The following is a 19,530-nucleotide window of genomic DNA, read 5'->3' as shown; positions in this document are numbered from 1 at the left end:
TATGATGTCTAACTTCCATTCCACATTGAAAATCTGTAAGTTGCAATCTGTGATCCAAACTGTTTTCTAATGTACTACCATACAGACAGACCCACAAGAATTATACTGGTATGTTTGAGCCAATATTCAAGTATACAGGACTTATAATGAAAATTGGCTCAAACTAAATATGCAATATTCGGGAGGGATTTCCAAATACTTTTTTCATATTGTGGACAATATATACATATGTTTTAACACACACACACACACACACACACACACACACACACACACACACACACACACACACACACACACACACACACACACACACACACACAGACACTGTTCACAGTATGTGTGAATGAATTTGTAGTTAATGAATTTGTAATATTGCATATAATTTATTTTAATTATAATTTCATTTAAATTTAATGCAAAATACTAATTATATTATCTGTTAATTTATAAAACTAGGTGCTGTATCTTCAGATTTAGAATGTTTCCACAGGTTTAATACACAGGGTAGTCTCAATGGAAATTGTGGCACTGATGGAAAAGGCGGATATACAAAATGCTCAGAAGAGTAAGTATAATATAGTGATATCAAGAATGACAGAAAACAGTTGCTGCAGAAGATAATTACTTAAATTTGAATAGATATTAATTAAACTTTAAAAATTCCCTTGATTCACATAAGATATTAATTCTTCAGAATTTAACTTTTTTTAATAAAATTTTCTCATGAAAAGTTAAAGAAACAAATTTTTATATTTTATAACTTAGTGGTATTTAATACAGTACTTGAGAGAATAATAAAAATATTTTAAGAGGATAATGAAAATATCTTTATTGCTATTCAAAGCCATAGGAAATATATTTATACCTTTTATGAAAACTGTTGTTTTTTATTCCTTTGTGTAGTTTTTTTCAATATCATATTGTTTGCCACTTAGGCCATAGTTTTAGTTATATAATTACAACTGATTTTCATAACATAACTTAGCTTTCTCGACTATTCTCAATCTTTTGATATATGTCAGTTGTAATTGAATTTTTTCATCAGATAATGAAACAAACACTGAACTGCTTAAAAAGTATTTCTTTTTTGTTTATTCTCTCTCTCTCTCTCTCTCTGATTTTTGCCATTCACTGCCAGCATCCTACAGCCATCCACCTTGCACTAGCTGTAAGATGTTAGACATAACTGTAATTTTTTTCAATTTCAAAATTTGTTTTGTTGTGTTCAGATCATTACAAAAAAGGTGCCTCGTAGGCATGTAGCTTTCCTGCCTATTACTATTCTATTTTTGCTTTGAATGTCTGTTTAGCTACTCTCTCTTTTGCCATACCATTACAAGTTTGCTTCATAAAATAAAGGGAGCAATAAATATCCAATCCTTGATTGGGTAGTTGTTGCTTCCATAAAGATCCTTGATTGGGTAGTTGTTGCTTCCATATTTTTTTTTATTTGCTCTTTTGTAGTGTGGTTTCCTTCATTTCTTCCATCTATTGGTTCCATTTATTTTTCTTATAACACTCATTTCCAAAGATTCTAATTTTTGATCAGTTAGTTTATTTATTACTCATCTCTCAGATCCTTAGATTAAAACACCCTTAAATACTGTGTAATAAACATCTAATGTGGCTGTGGTTGAAGTCTCGCATTGAAGTATTGCTGTCTTTAAAGATGACATTCAGAAAGAAGAAGGCGATGAATGTTTGGTGAAAGTGGTATCCAGTACTGTGCTGTAATCTCTTTTCTTCATGAAACCAATAACATTGATCCACAATTTTAGGTTCAGCTTAATAAAATGAAGGACATCATTTATAAATTTCACCCAAAAATTAAGTCTTTTTTAAGTAGTGCAAGCACAGATATAGCATTAAGACATTTAAACATTGTATTGTAATAAAATGATTTTGAAGTACTTGAATAATTAACATTCATTAAATTTTTAATAATGTTATTAAAAGTGGTTTTTATTTTATACAGGGTGTCCCTGAAATAAGTGCAGTAAATTGGGGGATGTGTGGTCTCTGAATGAAAACAATGAAAAACTTTTATATAAAATGGGTCTAAAAGTGATTCATTAACAAACTATAGCCATTAAAAATTTCTGAATATGCTTCTCCACATCAACTGTTTCTACACTTCTTCATCTGTGGTCTACTATAGGAGGCTGAACAGTATCAGTCTCCCTAATGCGATGTTTAATGATATGATTAAGTAGTCATATCATTAAACATCACATTAGGGAGACTTAAGTAGTAGCCTAAACAAGATATGATTAAGTAGTCTACGTTGAAGTTAACTCTCTGCATACAACTTGCAACTACTGCACTATAACACAGGCATTTACTGAGAATTAAATGCATATCTATGCGTACTCTCAGAATTTGTAGTTGTCCATTTTAAACAGAAACTTATAAATGAACCAAGACTGAAATAACAGTATTTGACTGTATACACAGTGCACCATAAATGAACCAAGACTGAAATAACAGTATTTGACTGTATACACAGCGCACCATAAATGAAAAGTTTTTTTTTTTTTTTTTTTATTAAGAAAACCCCAAACATGAGAGGTATTAGAACCTATAGTACTTAGTACCATGCTTGGGTTGGAGATTGAGAAGATGAAAGAAGATATTAGACTTGAACTTCTGTAGACTGTAATTTTCAGGAAATACGTATGAAGGAAGGTTGTTCCAGAAAACAGCAGTTGAATAAATAAACGAGGAAGATGAAAAATTGGTTCTGTGAGTTTGAAGTTGGACAGTAAATGGATGTTGGCTGGTGGTGGCACGGGTTCGGACTGTTTTGAAAGAGAGATCGGGAATTATAGAAACCAATTCAGAAGAACAGTGCCCATGGAAGTATCTGTAGAAAAGGCATGCAGCAGAAACAGTACATCTATGAAACAGCGAGTGGAGAGACTCTGTTAGAGAGAAATCATTAATTAACCTAACTGCCCTCTTCTGAATAGAATCTAGAAGCCTCAGAGAGGTTTTGGGGGCACCGCCCGAGATGCAGGAGCAATATTCCATGGTAGGGGCAATTTTCGATTTGTACAGAGTAAACAGCTGTTTGGAAGAAAAGTAATGCCAACAGCAAAAGAGAAAACCAAGCTTTTTAGATGCAGAGGAAGCAATATTTGTAATGTGCTTGTGCCAAGAGAGATTAGAAGTCAGGGTAATCCCCAAAAGAGATATATCATTTTGCCTAGAAATTGGAGTGTCACCAAAGATAAGCATAGGAGCAGAAGTATCCTTTTTGTGAGATTGTTAGGATTGTATGGTTAGGATTGTCTCATAGACAATACTTAGTTTTAGAAGGATTGAAATCAACTAAGTTGTCTTTGCCCCATTGGAGAATTACCTGGAGATCGGCATTTAAGGAATTGGTAGCGGATATTCGAAAAGTTGAAGCTGATTGAGCAGGACAAGGTTTTTTTAAAATGGAAAGTGGAATGCAATGTGCTATCATTGGCAAAACTATGAATAGGATTTCCAGTCAATGAAAGAAGATCATTAAAATATACAAGAGGAAAAGGGTGGGGGAAAGAACTGAACCTTGGGGAAAACCGGCATTAGTGGAGAAGTTAGAAGACAGAGAGCCATCTACCATCACCTTCAGTGAGCGAACAGAGAGAAAACTGGATAACCAATTACTAAAAACAGTTGGCAAACCATAAGATGGAAGCTTGTTTAGAAGACCTTTATGCCAGACATGATGGAAAGCCTTTGAGATTTCAAGAGCAACTGTTTGTGTTTCACCGAACTTTTCCATTGAATTTGTCCATAAATGGGTAACATAAGCCAGAATATCACCAGTGGATTGAAACTGACGGAATCCATAGTGGCGATCGTTGATCAGATGGAAGGTTTCTAGGTAAGTTAAGAGTTGACAGTTAATTGATTTCTCCATTACTTTAGAAAGAGTAGAAGTAATTTCAATGGGACGATAATTGGATGGAAGGGATTTGTCACCGTTTTTTAGGAACCTGCTGGATATGAGCAAATTTTCAAGCAGAAGGAAAAACACCTTTGTAATAAAAAAGTAAAAAAAGATGGCAAAGAACAAGTGTAAGTTCAGGAGCACAGGTTTTGAGAACGAGTGGAGAAATACCATCAGGACCTGGAGCTTTCCAAGCATCAAGTTTCGTCAAAATCCTTCTGACATCCTTTTGAGGGAAGACCACAGGAGGCACTGAATGGACCCTGTTGGGAATGGTGGGAGGTGTTTTACCAAGATGATTAATACAAGAGTTGAGAAAAATGGGATGCTAGCAGGTCAGCTTTATCCTTGGGTGAAGTGACAACAGAACCATCTGGTTTTGACAGAGGTGGGAGCAGAAATGGGCAAAAGTTGAGGCCAATAGCTGTGGCAAGAGACCAGAATGCTCGACTACCATTAGGGCAAGAAGCAAGTTTTCTACTCTTAGCCTGTTCAAAATCTAGTTTGGACTGATTAATAACTGCTTTATGATTGTTGCGAGCTTTGGTGTAGGCAGAAAATGAAACTGAAGAATTGTAAACAAGCCAATTACGATATGCAATGTTCTTCTCTTGAACAGCCTTAGCACATTTATTGGAAAACCAAGGTTTGATAAAGGATAAGATTTTAAAGCGGAGTGTGGAATAAAGAATTCCATTTCTATAAAGAATAATTTCACTGACACGATCTGAGCAAACATTTACATCAGAAGTTTTGAAACGGTAATCTGACCAAGGAAAATAAGAAAAGAAATCTTGCATGTCATTCCATTTTGCATTCTTGTAATGCTAAACAATAAGTGGTTGGGAATAGCCATGAGATAAAGGCTGCATTGCAGAAGAGACAATCATCAAGTTGTGATCTGAGGTGCCTAAAGGACCACTCACTTCGACCGTTTACTTAGAAGGGTTGTTTGTGAGAAAAAGATCAAGCATGTTGGCTATACAGTTAGGATTGTCTGGAATTCTTGTAGGTAAATGAACAATAATTGCAAAAGCCTCAGTATCTCGACCAGCTGGGTTGGTGAGACTAGAAAACACAAGCCAGCTGGAGTTGTGAACATTAAAATCACCAAGGAAAATTACCTCACTGTTAGGAAAGTTGGACTGGAGAAAGTCAAGTTGCAAAGACAGGAAGTCAAAGAGCTCCAAGTGATTAGTGGAGTTGGGAGAACGGTAGAGATGACAGATGAATTTGACACAATGAGGTAGAGAGATTTTAAGCCAGAGAAGATCAAAGAGAGGTGATTCCAAATTGCCAAGTCTGTGACAGGGAATATCAGAATGGACATATGCACAAGTACCACCTTTGAGGCAAAAGGAATCATACAGTGAATAATTTGGGCAACTGAAATGAGCAGTAGTTGAATCAACTGATAAAGAAGATTCTGTCAGAAAAAGTACATGGGGTTTGGCAGATTACAGGTGGAAATGGACATCATTGAGATTAGAATTGAGACCATGTATATTTGTGAACGAACTGGGAAGTATTTGGGAAGTTTAGATCTTTTCAAGGCAAAGAAGTTTACTGTGATATCACATGCTAGCACACACAAACAACCCGCTATCAATGTAAACACAGCATCTGTGTTTTGAATTAGGATGATGATAGTGATAAGAGGCACGTAGTTATATGCATCTTTATCTCAAATCTGATTTTCTTAAAATGTATCCCTAGCATAAAACCTTTTGAAATGAAGTTTTTCTTACCTACTGTTTGTGGAGAAAATTTTCAAATGGCTCTAGTTTGTTAACGAAGCATTTCTGGGCCCATGTTTATATAACATTGTTTCATTGTTTTGGTCCATAAAACACACCCTCCAAGTTTCTCTACTTATTTTGGGGATGCTCTGTGTTTTATAAAAAGTGTGTAACATAATGTATACCTATTGTATTAGTTATAATGAGCATAATTCATCAGTCTCTACTATTTTGTTATAACTGAGTTTCATTGTTTTTATGAATTTACTATTAGCTTTATTTACCATATGCATTTCACCACATAAATATGAATGTGAACATCATTTATTTTCAAAACTGTGTGTTTATGACTGATAGTTTTTTTATTTATTTTATTTTATTTTCCTTTTTATATTCAGATTTTCTATTATCAGTGCTCACCCAAGGTTTTTCAGCATCCTAGGTGAGATATTGGTTGGTGCCACTAGGATTTTTTTTTTATTATCTATTTATTTGTGAGAGCAAGACATTTACTGGTAATATATTGCTTTCAAAATAATTTTAGCAGCTTTTTAATGAATTTTAGTATTTGAATATTTTTATACTTAGTTTTATTTCTTTAAACTTATAATTACATATGTAACTTTAAAATAAAAAAAAAAATTTAACCTACATCGAAAAAACCTGTCAAAAACCCAGAAAGCAAAACTCTGTCACAAACCCAGAAAGCAAAACTCTGTCACTCGTATGAAATATGCTTTTCAGAGAAAACTTTCTCAGGTGCCTGGGTTTTGCCTGGATCACTTATAACTTAGATTAAGATTGTGTGTTATTTTTCTTATTTTTAGAATATTAATTTCATTATTAAAATATATGGCTTAATTCAATTTTATATTCATAGAAATGTGCTGTGTGGTTCACTTCAGTGTCAGCGAGGTTCTCGTACACCTCTTGTCCGTGGCATGGATAAACAGTATTCCAGAACTAGTATCTACATAGATGGCTCTGAGTATGAGTGCAAGTAAGAATCATTTCTGGTTTAATTTTTTCTTTTACAATAATGAAATTTAAGATAGCTTTACTGCTGCAGTCTGTTTACCCCCCCCCCTCTTTTTTTTTTTTTTAATTTGAAGCTTTATTAAGCTTTGCTATTCGAACTTGAGTATGAAGAGGGAAATAATTTTTCAGAATCACTTTATATAGTCTGTTTCAAAATTGCACAGAATAATGTAGGCATATTCTACAACTAAAAATAACCTAAAGTGTCCTTATAAATATGTTTCAAACTAGTATATTTTTGAGATGTTTAACATTAAGTGTGAATTACAAAACAGTGTGAAACAGCAAAACATTTTTATGTTCAAATTTATGCTATAAAGATATCATTATACAAAACATACCTACCAACACCAATATAAATAGCATTGTTCTACTACATGAGTAATACCATTTACTCAGTTGTGAGTAAACAGTGTGGCAGAGCATATATTAGCAGTTTCAGTTGTTGCTGTTGTTAGTAGTAGGGTTTTAGGAGCATCGGCAACTAAGGCCATATTGCTCCGGGTATATTGTCTATAAATTGTGAGTGTTTCGAGGTAGATTTTCTGTTTGCTGGTGCAATGTCTGTCTGTTACTTGAGTTTCAGGTTCCACAATGGCTACCTCATTATTTAGTGACATTTGTTAAACTGATATTATGGAGGCACTAGAGATCTGTTCACTTTTCTCAGATTAAGTAATATGATTTTAATATATGGTGAAGTTAACAAAAATTCCATAGCTACTGTTTGCAGATACACCAAACAATTTCCAACTTAGTGAGCACTAAATTTTAAAACATTTGCTGCCGGAGAAATGATATAGAGAAATGAGTAAATTGAAACCATTATAAGTAAATGCTGGTAGACAGATTTTGACAAACTGCAAATGTTGAAGAACAAATATTTCATGCTGTACAAGCATTCACCACTACAAATATCAGAAGATTGTTTAGGTCATGTAAATGATTCTTCTGCAAGTGTATGGGCAGCATTACATGAACAGCAATTGGATCCATTTCACAGTACACCTGTACAAGAATTATTGCCACAAAATATGGTTAAATGGAGATGCTTTGTCATTGACTCATTTTGCATATCATGCATTTAATATCCTCAATTTCTCATCCATGTTTGAATTAGATTAGCATTAGCATTAGCAGAGGCATATGATGCAAGAAAGCAAGCTTATGCAGCATCAGCCAAAAAAAAAAAAAAAACAAAACCCACACCCATTTCACCCCTACATTCGTTCGAAATACCTGTCCAGCTAAGCCTTAAATTTATTTAGGCTATTAACTTCCACAACAAGGGATGGAAGTCTGTTCCACCAACCAACCACCCACTGACTAAAGGCAAATTTCCGCACATCTATCATACATATGTCTTTCCTCAATTTGAATTTATGCCCTCTCAGGTGATTATTCTGAGCAAGAGGAAGAATCCCATCAGCATTTAGCATGCTCAAACCATTCAAGGCTTTATACACCTCTTTCAGATCACCTCGCCGGTGCCTAGTTTTCAGACACTGTAATTTGCAAAACTTAAGCCTTTCTTCGTAAGAGCAACCCTTTGTTCCATTCACTAATCTTGTTGCCCTTCTCTGTACTTGTTCCAGCAGCTCTACATCCTTCTTGAAATGAGGCCTCCAGATCTGTATACAGTACTCAAGTTGTGGCCTGACCATTGCCTTATACAAGGGAATAATCACCACCTTATCCCTGCTAGAAAAATTCCTCTATATCATTCCCAAGACATCATGAGCTACTCTTGCAGCCTGTCTGCACTGCTCAGAAAACTTCATATCTGCTTGCACAATTACCCCCAGGTCCTTTTCAGTGTAGTACCACAGAGTTGATAAGTTGCTCTGGGGTTAGTGTTTACCATATATAGTACTTTTCATTTGTCAATGTTAAACTTCATTTGCCACCTCTCAGCCCATCTGCTCAACCTTTCCAGATCCTGTTGCAGCAGCCTACTGTCAGTAGTGTGCTTAACAACCTGCCAACCTTTGTATTATCTGCAAACTTGGACATTAAGCTTGATATACTATTATCAATATCATTTATAAATACAGAAAACAACAATGGACCCAACACTGAACCCTGAGGGACTCCACTAATTACATTAGTCCATGATGAGCAGTGAGCAGTGTCCATTGATTATCACTCTCTGTCTTCTCTCCCTCAACCATCCTTTTATCCATATCAGCAATTTGCCTCCAATGCCACACTGCTCCAATTTGTGCAGCAGTCTTCCATGTGTAACGGCCGACCGGGCTAGCCGAGTGGGTAAAGTACCTGCCCGGCAACCCCAAGGTCGCGGGTTCGATTCCCGCCTCGGGCTTGGATCAAAGTACTGCAAAAACCTTGGGAGGTGCAATATGGCCACAGAAGCCGATGCGCCAACAACTACCAAATCAATCAAATCAAATCAATCCATGTGTAACAGTATCAAAAGCCTTTCTAAGATCTAAATATATAATATCAAAGTTATTCCCTGCATCCAGTTCTTTTGTGACTGCATCATAGTATCCAATCAAATTGCTCATGCAAGACTTTCCCTTAACAAAACCATGCTGTGTCCGAGCTATAACTGAAGTCTTATCTAGATGATCCTGCAGCGGTTCTTTAACCAGTGCCTCCATTAATTTTCCTGGAGCAGAAGTTAAACTCACAGGTCTATAATTACTTGTGTCAGCCTTTGATCCTACTTTGTGAATTGGGGTCATATTTGCACATCTCCAGTCTATGGGTACCTCCCGTGATTCCAAAGAAGCTCTAATAATTATGACTAAGGGTTTGCTTACTTCCTTTGCTGCCTCCTTTAATATAACTGGATAGATCCCATCCACCCCGGGTGCCTTTCTTATGTTTATCTTCAACAATTTCTCCTCCACTTTACTCTCAGTTATTACAAAATCATCTAGCTCACTGCCAGAGTTTACTTCACCTCTGGCATTCCCCTTCCTGAATAACTCCTCATGTGTGAATGTAGATGCAAAATACTCATTTAGTTTGTTAGCCACCTGAGCAGGATCATCAACAGTTGAACCATCAATATCCAGTGGACCAATCCGATTCATCCCTTTCCTTCTAGAGTTTACATAGGTAAAGAACTTTCTTGTTTTTATTTGCATTTGCCTGCCTAATCTCCTTTGTGACTTGGTTACAGACCATCTTATATCTATCATAGGCTTCCATGTCACCCATTAATTTATATGTATCCCATGCATTTTTCTTCTCTGCCATATGTCTCATTAGTTCATCTGAAATCCATTTAGGCCTGAACTTTGAACAATATTTTTTAGTTGGTATGTAAAGCCTAGTAGCTTCCAAGATAAGTTCTTTGAATGCTTCCCATTTTGAATTTGCTGTTGGTAACATCATCAGTTGGATCCACTGTATAGAATTTAAATACTGTCTAAGACCACCGTAGTCACGTTTTTGAAAGCAAAAACCCTTCCCTTTACCCCGGATGGTAGTTACCTCTTTGAGTAAATCCCACTTCAGCACACTGTGATCACTGCCACCTAGTGGTTCCTTTATCTGCAGATTCTTAATGCATGAAGAATCACTACTGATAATCAGATCAAGAGTATTTCTCCCTTTAGTTTTCCTCCCAAACATGCTGATGTAGAAAACAATCATCCAATAAATCCACAAAAGCCCTGCTAGTGTGTGTGACCAGCCCCCAAATTCCAGTCAATATCTGAGAAATTAAAATCTCCCATTATAAGACTCTCTGATTTACTGGCCCACTCTATTTCCCTGTACAGTTTCTTATTATACTCATCAGAGTCATTAGGCCCATAGCACACTCCTACTCTCAATTTTGATCTCCCAATGCTTATGTCACACCAAACTGACTTGACATTGCATTGTCCCGCGATGTCGATTGGCTTCACTTCCTGGGATTTTGTGTTTCTTAACTAATAGCATAACCCCTCCTCCCTTCCTATCCTGCCTATTCTTCCTGTACACATTGTACTCCCCAGTTGTTCTACTCTCAATTTTGATCTCCCAATGCTTATGTCACACCAAACTGACTTGACACTGCATTGTCCCGCGATGTCGATTGGCTTCACTTCCTGGGATTTTGTGTTTCTTAACTAATAGCATAGCCCCTCCTCCCTTCCTATCCTGCCTATTTTCCTGTACAGATTGTACTCCCCAAATTTCAAATTGTACTCCCCAGATGAATCATGTTTTATAAGAAATGGAATCTTAACTCTCAAAATGCTCATACCTTGGGCAAATAAAACCCAAATACTGTACTATTGTTAGGGCTCATTATCAACATGCCTTTTCATTTAATATTTGGTGTGGTGTTCTTAGCGACCGCCTTAGTGGACTTTATTTTTTTATAAATAAAGCTTTCAGAAATGGTATACTTAACTTTTTTTGCAAAAAAATTTGTAGGAACTATTGTGAGACATGACCCTTGAAAATCAAAAGAAGTTGTGGTTCATTTACAGTGGTACACAAGCCCACTTTTCCATGATATTTCTGATGTTTTAAGTACAGAGTTCAATAACCAATGGATTGGTTGTAACGGTCCTGTACAGTGGCTCCCACAATAAGATAAACAAGATATACATCAAAAGAAGTTGTGGTTCATTTAAAGTGGTACACAAGCCCACTTTTGCCATGATATTTCTGATGTTTTAAGTACAGAGTTCAATAACCAATGGATTGGTTGTAATGGTCCTGTACAGTGGCCCCTACAATAAGATAAACAAGATATACATAAGATAAACTAAATTCATATTTTGGAAGCTGCTTAAACTATTAAATATAGTTCTGAAATGAAAGAAATGCCAGGGAATCATGGATTCATCACACAGAATGGTGCATTGAACAAATGGAGGTTACTTTGAACAGCTGCATTAATTGTTTTGCTTATTTTTACCTGTACAATATGTTCCTACATTTGTTTGGTGTGTTCTTACATTTATTTTATATAGGTTATTTTAAAATAACCTATATAAAACTAAAAATCTTACAACTTTCCCAACAGTTATAATGGTCCTATACAGTAGCCACCACAACAACTCAGCCTCACACCCTTAGGTTACTTTGTATGAGGTCACATGTAATACATTGTTTATTCTGTGCATATCATTACACAAGATAAACTGAAAAAGCACATTTTGGAAGCTGCACAGTGAAATGCACTTTATATTAAAAATATAAAGTGATTTCATTTCATAATGATAGGTTTTGCATTCCATCATGGTTTTTGTTACTAGTATATCCTTGGAGCATAAGCACAGTTTTATACGAATACTTTCTCAGCATCTTAATTCAAGATGAAAACATAAGTAGATATGGTGGATGTACAAGAATTTCCTATTTCCAACAAAAATATCTCTCATGGTGTCATAGGAAGTCATAAGGAAGTCATGGTGTCATAAGGAAGCCAAAGGCTTTTGTTGAACCAGCAAAAAAAAAATGCCATCATGTGTTTACATCTTCTCAATAATAGCCTCAACTGTCCATGGAAGCAAATTATTACAGCAATCAACAACTCACTGGTTAAAGGAAAACTTCCCAAATCAAATTTGTAATTCTCACCAAGTTTTAATTTCTCTGGTTCTGCTATCACTTAATATTATGAAAATTTCACTATCATTCGTTCTGCTGCTCCCCCCAGACCCTTATAAATCTCAATTAGATCTCCCTAAGGCACACTATACAAAGTGGCATCATGGGACCCTTGGTTAAGTTAGGCAGTACCTGCAACCAGCAGCCATCTTTTCTGAGAAAGCATGTTTTGAGGAAATTCTGGATGTAAGCATAAACCTATAAATTTCACAAGCAAATTGATTAGAATCAAGTGAAGCTATATATATATATATATATATATACACACTGCCCTACAATTAATATCCAGACACCCCTCCAAGGATGGGGAAACAGGTCCTATGCATACATGTCACAGAACATAATTATGCACACTGGGCTTTGAACAGACAGTTGCAAAAGTGGGCATGCAAGATGACATGTTTAACAGAATTACCTCAGCAGTTCAACAGAATTGATCACTCAACAAATGCTAGATGCTGATTAACATGATGTAAGGAGCTTGAATCCTGAACTGTAGAGCAGGGGAAAACAGTCCTTTGGACAGACGAATTGAGGTTCACACTATACAAGTCTGATGGCCATTCCTGGGTGTGGCGAATGCCAGGGGAAGTTCCTTCCTGATTGTATCCTCCCAACAGTGAAGTTTGGTGGAGGCAGTGTCATGGTATGGGGCTCCTTTCATGGTTTGGCTTGTGCCCATTAGTCATTATAAAAAAAACCATGAATGCTATTCAATACCAGGACAACCTGGACAATTTTGCACTTCTAACATTATGTCAATACTTCAGGGAAGGCCCATACCTGTATCAGTAAGACAATGCATCATGCCAAACTGCTTGGATCATAACAGAGTGGTTTGAGGACATGGGTGTGGAAAAGTTGGATTGGTCAGCCCAGAGTACTAATCTGAACCCTATTGAGCATCTTTGGGATGTATTGGATCATTTGGTACCTGCATGTTGAGATTGCCCAAAGAACAAGGCCGAATGGCGGCTGCATTAAAGGCCGAATGGCGGCTGCATTAAAGGCCGAATGGCGGCTGCATTAAAGGCCGAATGGCGGCTGCATTAAAGGCCGAATGGCGGCTGCATTAAAGGTCGAATGGCGGCTGCATTAAAGGCCAAATGGTGGCTGCATTAAAGGCTGAATGGGGGCTGCATTAAAGGCCGAGTGGATGAATATATCACCTGACATTTATAAAAAGCTGGTTGAGAGCATGCCATGAAGATTGAAGGCCGTTATAAAAGCAAAATGTTTCAGCACAAAATATTAAATGATACAATATATATATAGACAAATAGATTAGATAAGTGTATGAGTAGGGGTGCTGACCTGTCAGGTGTATTTACAATGGAAAAAATTAAACAGTGCCTGAAAAATGAAAGCAGATTACATAAAATTAAATGAAAATATACAAATAGTACTTAATGCTTTAAATCCTAAGATTTTAACCATGTCATCAAAGGCCGGCAGCCAAAACCAAAGGAAATACAGCAAGAAGTAAGGCCTCTGTTTCTGTTATGATGTATATGTGGCAGACAAAAAATAAGCAGATGTATACATCATAACCGACCCGAGAGACCAAAAGAAAAGGAATAATAAACCAAACAAATTTAATTCTAAGATAAATAAAAATAAAAGTAAAATGTAAAACTAAGCTGAAATTAATACCAGTAAGTTCCAATTAAAGAAAGATGGAATGAATAGCAAACAGTCCTACTTGAATTTTAACAAAGAAAGTGTAATTTAAAGATGAAAGGATACAGTCAGAATATGACAACTTACTGTGAGCTTGGCACGAGATGGTGAAATGGGCTGTGGGCTGTGGGAGGTGAATGCATCAAGGCTGTGTCAGAGGTCAAAGAAGTTAGCCAAAAGTTCCCAGCAAATTTATAATCATTAAAGTAACCCCCATGTATGGGGGAGGGCAGGAGGTGTAAATTGGTAATTAGTAGTAGTAGTGGCATGTGATGCAAGAAAGCAAATGTATGAGCTTATGCAGCATCAGCCAAAAAAAAAAAAAAAAATCACACCATTCCCTCCAAATGCCTGTCCAGTTCCTACTTAAATTTATTCAACCTATCAACTTCCACAACGACAGATGGAAGTTTGTTCCAGCAATTAACCACCCGCTGGCTAAAGGCAAATTTCCGCACATCTATTCTACATCTGTCCTTTCTTAATTTGAATTTATGCCCCCTTAGGTTCGTAATCTGAACAAGTGGAAGGATCCCATCAGAATTCAGCGTGCTGAATTAAACAAAAACAAACTTGTTTTTGTTTAATTATTTATTTTAATTATTTATTTAAATATTTATCTCCATCACATGGGTAAGGTTTACTTTTACCTATTTACACCTCCTGCCCTCCCCCCATACATGGGGTTACTTTAACGATTATAAATTTGCCAGGAACTTTTGGCTAACTTCTTTGGTCTCCGACACAGCCTTGATGCATTCACCTCCCGCAGCCTATTTCACCATCTCGTGCCAGGCTCACAGTAAGTTGTCATATTCTGACTGTATCCTTTCATCTTTAAATTACACTTTCTTTGTTAAAATTAAAGTAGGGCTGTTTGCTATTCATTCAGTCTTTCTTTAATTGGAACTTACTAGTATTAATTTCAGCTTAGTTTTGCATTTTACTTTTATTTTTATTTATCTTAGAATTAAATATGTTTGGTTTATTATTCTTTTTCTTTTGGTCTCTCGGGTTGGTTATGACGTATACATCTCCTTATTTTTTGTCTGCCACATATACATCATAACAGAAACAGAGGCCTTACTTCTTGCTGTATTTCCTTTGGTTTTGGCTGCCGGCCTTTGATGACATGGTTAAAATCTTAGGATTTAAAGCATTAAGTACTATTTGTATATTTCCATTTAATTTTATGTAATCTGCTTTCATTTTTCACACTTTTTAACTTTTAATTTTCCATTGTAACTACGCCTGACAGGTCAGCACCTCTACTCATACACTTATCTAATCTATTTTTCTATATTTCATCACGGTTGCTGGGTATTCTGCTGTTACTAGCAGTGATCCGGATCCATAAACTAGCGCAATATTTTTTAGTATTTTTTTGTTCTTTTTTTAGCCGTTCTCATTTTTCACTACAATCTATTATTATTATTATTAATAATATATATGTATACATATTGAGTTTGCTTTGCATTAGCAACATTCCTTTGTTGAATGGACTGGTTTGGGATGCTGGTAAAGGCTCAAAGTCAGGAACGGCTGATATTATATTGGAGTTTGCACCCAAGGTAATAAGTTTTGAATGTCTGCAAAGAACACTGGATCAGCATTAAGATCTTTTTGACTTCAAATGTGGAATGATTGTGGGGCAAGACATGCAGGTGCCAGTATCTTGGTAGCAGTCAACATGCTAAACTAAAGTGCTTCTGTTCTGATGATATGAATCTACCTGCATAGTTAATTGGTGGAACAGACTTCTATCCTTTGTTGTGGAAGTTGATAGCCTAAATAAATTTAAGGCTGAGCTGGACAGGCATTTGGAACAAATGGAGGGGTGAAATGGGAGGGTTATTTTTTTTTATTGGCTGATGCTGCATAAGCTTGCTTTCTTGCATCATATGCCTCTACTAATGCTACCTGACTGACTGACTCAACAGTAGTTGAACAACCAGCCCAAGGTCACATGTGGGACAGCCATGTGTGGTCAATGCTCATGGCGAGCATTGTATATATCATCCTGTAACACAGCACATTGGCCCAGCTAAATGCCCAGCACAAATACATAGAATAGCAAAACCAATATCCACATGGATTATGTATCAGACATTAGCTCATATACCATGACAGTCAACAGCCATCACAGATACCCATGCTCACTGTGAGGCACAAGAAACTGTGCCTTACCAGTGCATGTCATTGCCAACTGATGTGCACATGCAAGGTACAGTTTCTGATCACTAACATGGAAATTTGTTACGTAGTCTGATAAATTCCATTTCCAACTCTATCATGCTGATGGTCATATTCACATTTGGAGAAAGCAACATGAAGCCATGGCACCTGCATGCACTGTTAGTGTTCAACAGCCTGGAGGTGGAGATGTTATGGTTTGTGGACTGTTTAGTGGTATGCCCTGGATCCTCTGATAACTGTTAATCAACAGCTTGTTGGGAACACCTATTTTTCTATCATCACTGGTAAAGTACACTCCTTCATGATGATAATGTATCCGTCTCTGGAATCTATCAACTAGGCAACACACCATGCCACAAGGCCCAGCAGGTTGCTAACTAGTTTCAGGAAGGTGACAGTAAATTTTCCATCCTCCCATGGCTGCCCAGCAAACCTGATCTCAACCAATGTTTGGGACCTGCTAGAAAAAGGACATTTGATGCTACGAACATCCAGCTGACAACGTGAGGGCATCACTGGGCACATGGGTAGCACTACCACAGGACACCCTGCAACACCTTGTAGAGTCCATGCCAAGATATGTATGGGTTGTGCTGTGGGCAACAGGTGGCCCCATGTGGTATTAGATAGGTGTTTCCAATGGAAAGCCAACTTAGTATATATATTTACTTATTTTTGATAAATATTTTAATGTTTTTTTTTTCTTTTTTTTTTTTTCTTTTTTTTTTTTTTTTTGGTGATGCCCTTCAATGTCTTAAAAATATACAAAAAGTGTTTGGCTGCCAAAAATTTTGGATAGCACTGATAAAAGGTACCTAGTTACCAAGTTCTTTACCCTCATATTCAAGGTCTCTTTTCATACAGGCATGCTTTAACCACTCTTATCCAATGTTTTACTTGTATTTAGGCCTTTTCAAGGACTTCAGTATTTTTTTAGGTGTTGCTCTATAGTTAGACAGTATTCCAAATGCAGTCTCCCAATTTCCAACATAGAATTATGACCACCTTATCTTTACAAGAAACTGTAGATAAATCACACTGCTTTGCTACCTGCTTACATTACACAATGAAATTCACATCTATATATATAACACAACCCTGAAATCCCTTTCTCCCCCCACCATTTTTAACTTAATCCTGCTCAGTATATAACTTATTTTGGTGGTCTTATTTCCCCAAGTATAAAATCTTGTATTTTGCAGCATTAAAATGTAATTACCGCTTATTTGGCCCTCTTTGAAGCTGAAGTTATCCTGAAACTGCTTGATGATGGCCATTAACCAGTCTAGCAGTTTTCATGTCAAATGCAAATTTTTATATGCCCTGTATCCCTTCATTGGTGTCATTTAACAAAATTCTAAACAGCAGTCCTCCATGATAGACTGGATTCAGTTCCTGTCTCTGACTGGAAAAAATTCTAAAGTCCTCTTCAATCAATGCTGTAGGTAGCTAATCTAAGGCAGAGAAAGTAAGGGTTTCCCTGTGAGTTATTCAGGGTTTTTCAGCCCACACAACATGAAAATTGGCATGGCACAATATGACCTAAGTTGCTGATGTGCCTAAACCCAACAACAACCTAACGAGGAGTGGTCCAAGCACCAATCTGTGAAATATCCCACTTCTAACCCTGCACAATTCTGAAGATTAACTACTAATTACACCACTTAGCTTCCTTCATATAGCCATCTCACAAGCTCCTATAGCAATCTCCTATACAGGACAAAGTCAGTTGTTTTACTTGAGTCCAGGTAAACAATGTCAAATTTCTTGTATCCAATTTACGAGAGACACATAATATTTTATCAGATCAGTTAAACAAGGTTTTCCCTTACTATATTCCCTTGAGAAAACCAGTCTCCTATTGAGATGGCTGTATTGCATTCCTAATAATTACCTGCATGGTTTTCTCTACCACTGAAGTCACACTGGACAGCACTGATGAAAGGGAATGAAGAGGGCAACTGCAGACTGGTCTGCAGTTGCCCTCTTTATTCTTTGAACTACCTTTATATATTGATGATAACTACCTGGTACCTCTCTAATCCAAGGGAATCAATACATCTTCTGTAGTAATTTCAACAATTCCCTTGTAATAGTATAGTACCTTCACCAGTTATACAGAAAGTTTTGCATTTGATTTCTGTCAATAAACTTTATAAATTTCCTCTTATTGGAAAAACTTAGCAAAGGCATTTATGAATCGTTCCAGATTTTTCTTTTTCTGCATCAAAATAAGCCTGGTATATACATATTTGCTGACATGATACACACAGTCCACTGTGAGTATCACAGTGGACTGTGTGTATCAGTTGGGACTTATTTTTCTGTTTGTTGGTGAAAAAAATATTTTAAAATATTTCATCATCATCATCATCATGACCTTGGTCCAGCTTAGGTCTTTTAAGACCTGTTCCGTTGTATCTCTTGGAGGTGGTCTTGATCTCGCCATCATTGTCTTGGTCAACCAACATCTCTCTTGCCTGTAGGTTTGTAGTTAAAGGCTAAATTTGGGATTTTTCCCGATACCGTTTTATATCATTTACTATGTTATCTACTTTTAATTTCTTGCGGATATCTAAATTTCTTTGGTGGTCTAGTCTTGTAAAGCCTAATAATGGTCTTAACTTCCTAAGTCTCACAGCTGTAGAAGAGGGCTGGTTTTGAAGTGATGCTGTGCAGTCATAATTTTGTTTCGGTTGTCATTTGTTTTCCGAAGTGGCGTTTAATCGTTCCATTCATTTTATTATATTTTTGTAGTTTAGTGTGGTTGTCTTTCCCTTCATTTAATATTAAATTTCCCAAATAAGTGAAGTCAGATATTTGTTCTATTATTTTATCATTAATCACAATTTTGACTCTTTGTATGTTTTTTCCACATAATTCCATTGATTTTGTTTTTGAGGTGGAGATTTTCATCTCGTACTTTTTACCTATTTTATTAAGTTCATTTGCTGCTATCTGTAGTTCATCTTCGGATTTTGCAATTATTACTTGATCATCAGAATATAATATAGTTTGGATTTTATTCCTGTTGTTCAACTGTATTCCATTGTTAATTGTTTGTTTCTATTCTTTAAGAATTTTATTGATGTAGATCAGGGGTGTCCAACCTTTTAGCTTCCCTGGGCCACATTGGAAGAAGACAAGTTGTTTTGGACCACACATAAAATACACTAACACTAATGATAGCTGATGAGCAAAAAAACGTAGAATATATAGTTAACATATTTAAGTAATTTAAACTTCATTAATTCATGAATTTTTTATTATAAAAGTAAAAGACAAGACAGCAACATGAAATTAGTGAGATGTTTAACATTGTTTTTGAGACACTAATGCTTCGATATTTGG

At 36.3% G+C, this 19,530-nt stretch overlaps 1 protein-coding gene across 10 annotated transcripts in view; it reads left to right on the top strand.

The window, feature by feature from the left end:
- The window catches only part of LOC150090991 (disintegrin and metalloproteinase domain-containing protein 11-like), a 1,161,948-nt gene that overhangs the window by 665,740 nt on the left and 476,678 nt on the right, over positions 1–19,530 (top strand). For all 10 annotated transcript variants that reach the window (XR_016546962.1, XR_016546963.1, XM_090373761.1 and 7 more), the window contains 2 exons: positions 460–568; positions 6,563–6,682. Coding sequence is in view for 8 of the 10 variants with exons in the window: in XM_090373761.1 (XP_090229887.1) it covers positions 460–568; positions 6,563–6,682 (229 nt within the window). In the remaining 2 variants the exon portion in view is untranslated. The remainder of the gene's footprint in view (positions 1–459; positions 569–6,562; positions 6,683–19,530) is intronic.

This window comes from Mastigoproctus giganteus, chromosome 1 (genome assembly GCF_048544385.1).
Source record: "Mastigoproctus giganteus isolate SK-2022 chromosome 1, ASM4854438v1, whole genome shotgun sequence".
NCBI lineage: Eukaryota > Metazoa > Arthropoda > Arachnida > Uropygi > Thelyphonidae > Mastigoproctus > Mastigoproctus giganteus.
The sequence above is the reverse complement of the archived record's forward strand: the minus strand, read 5'-3'. Positions and strand labels throughout refer to the sequence as shown.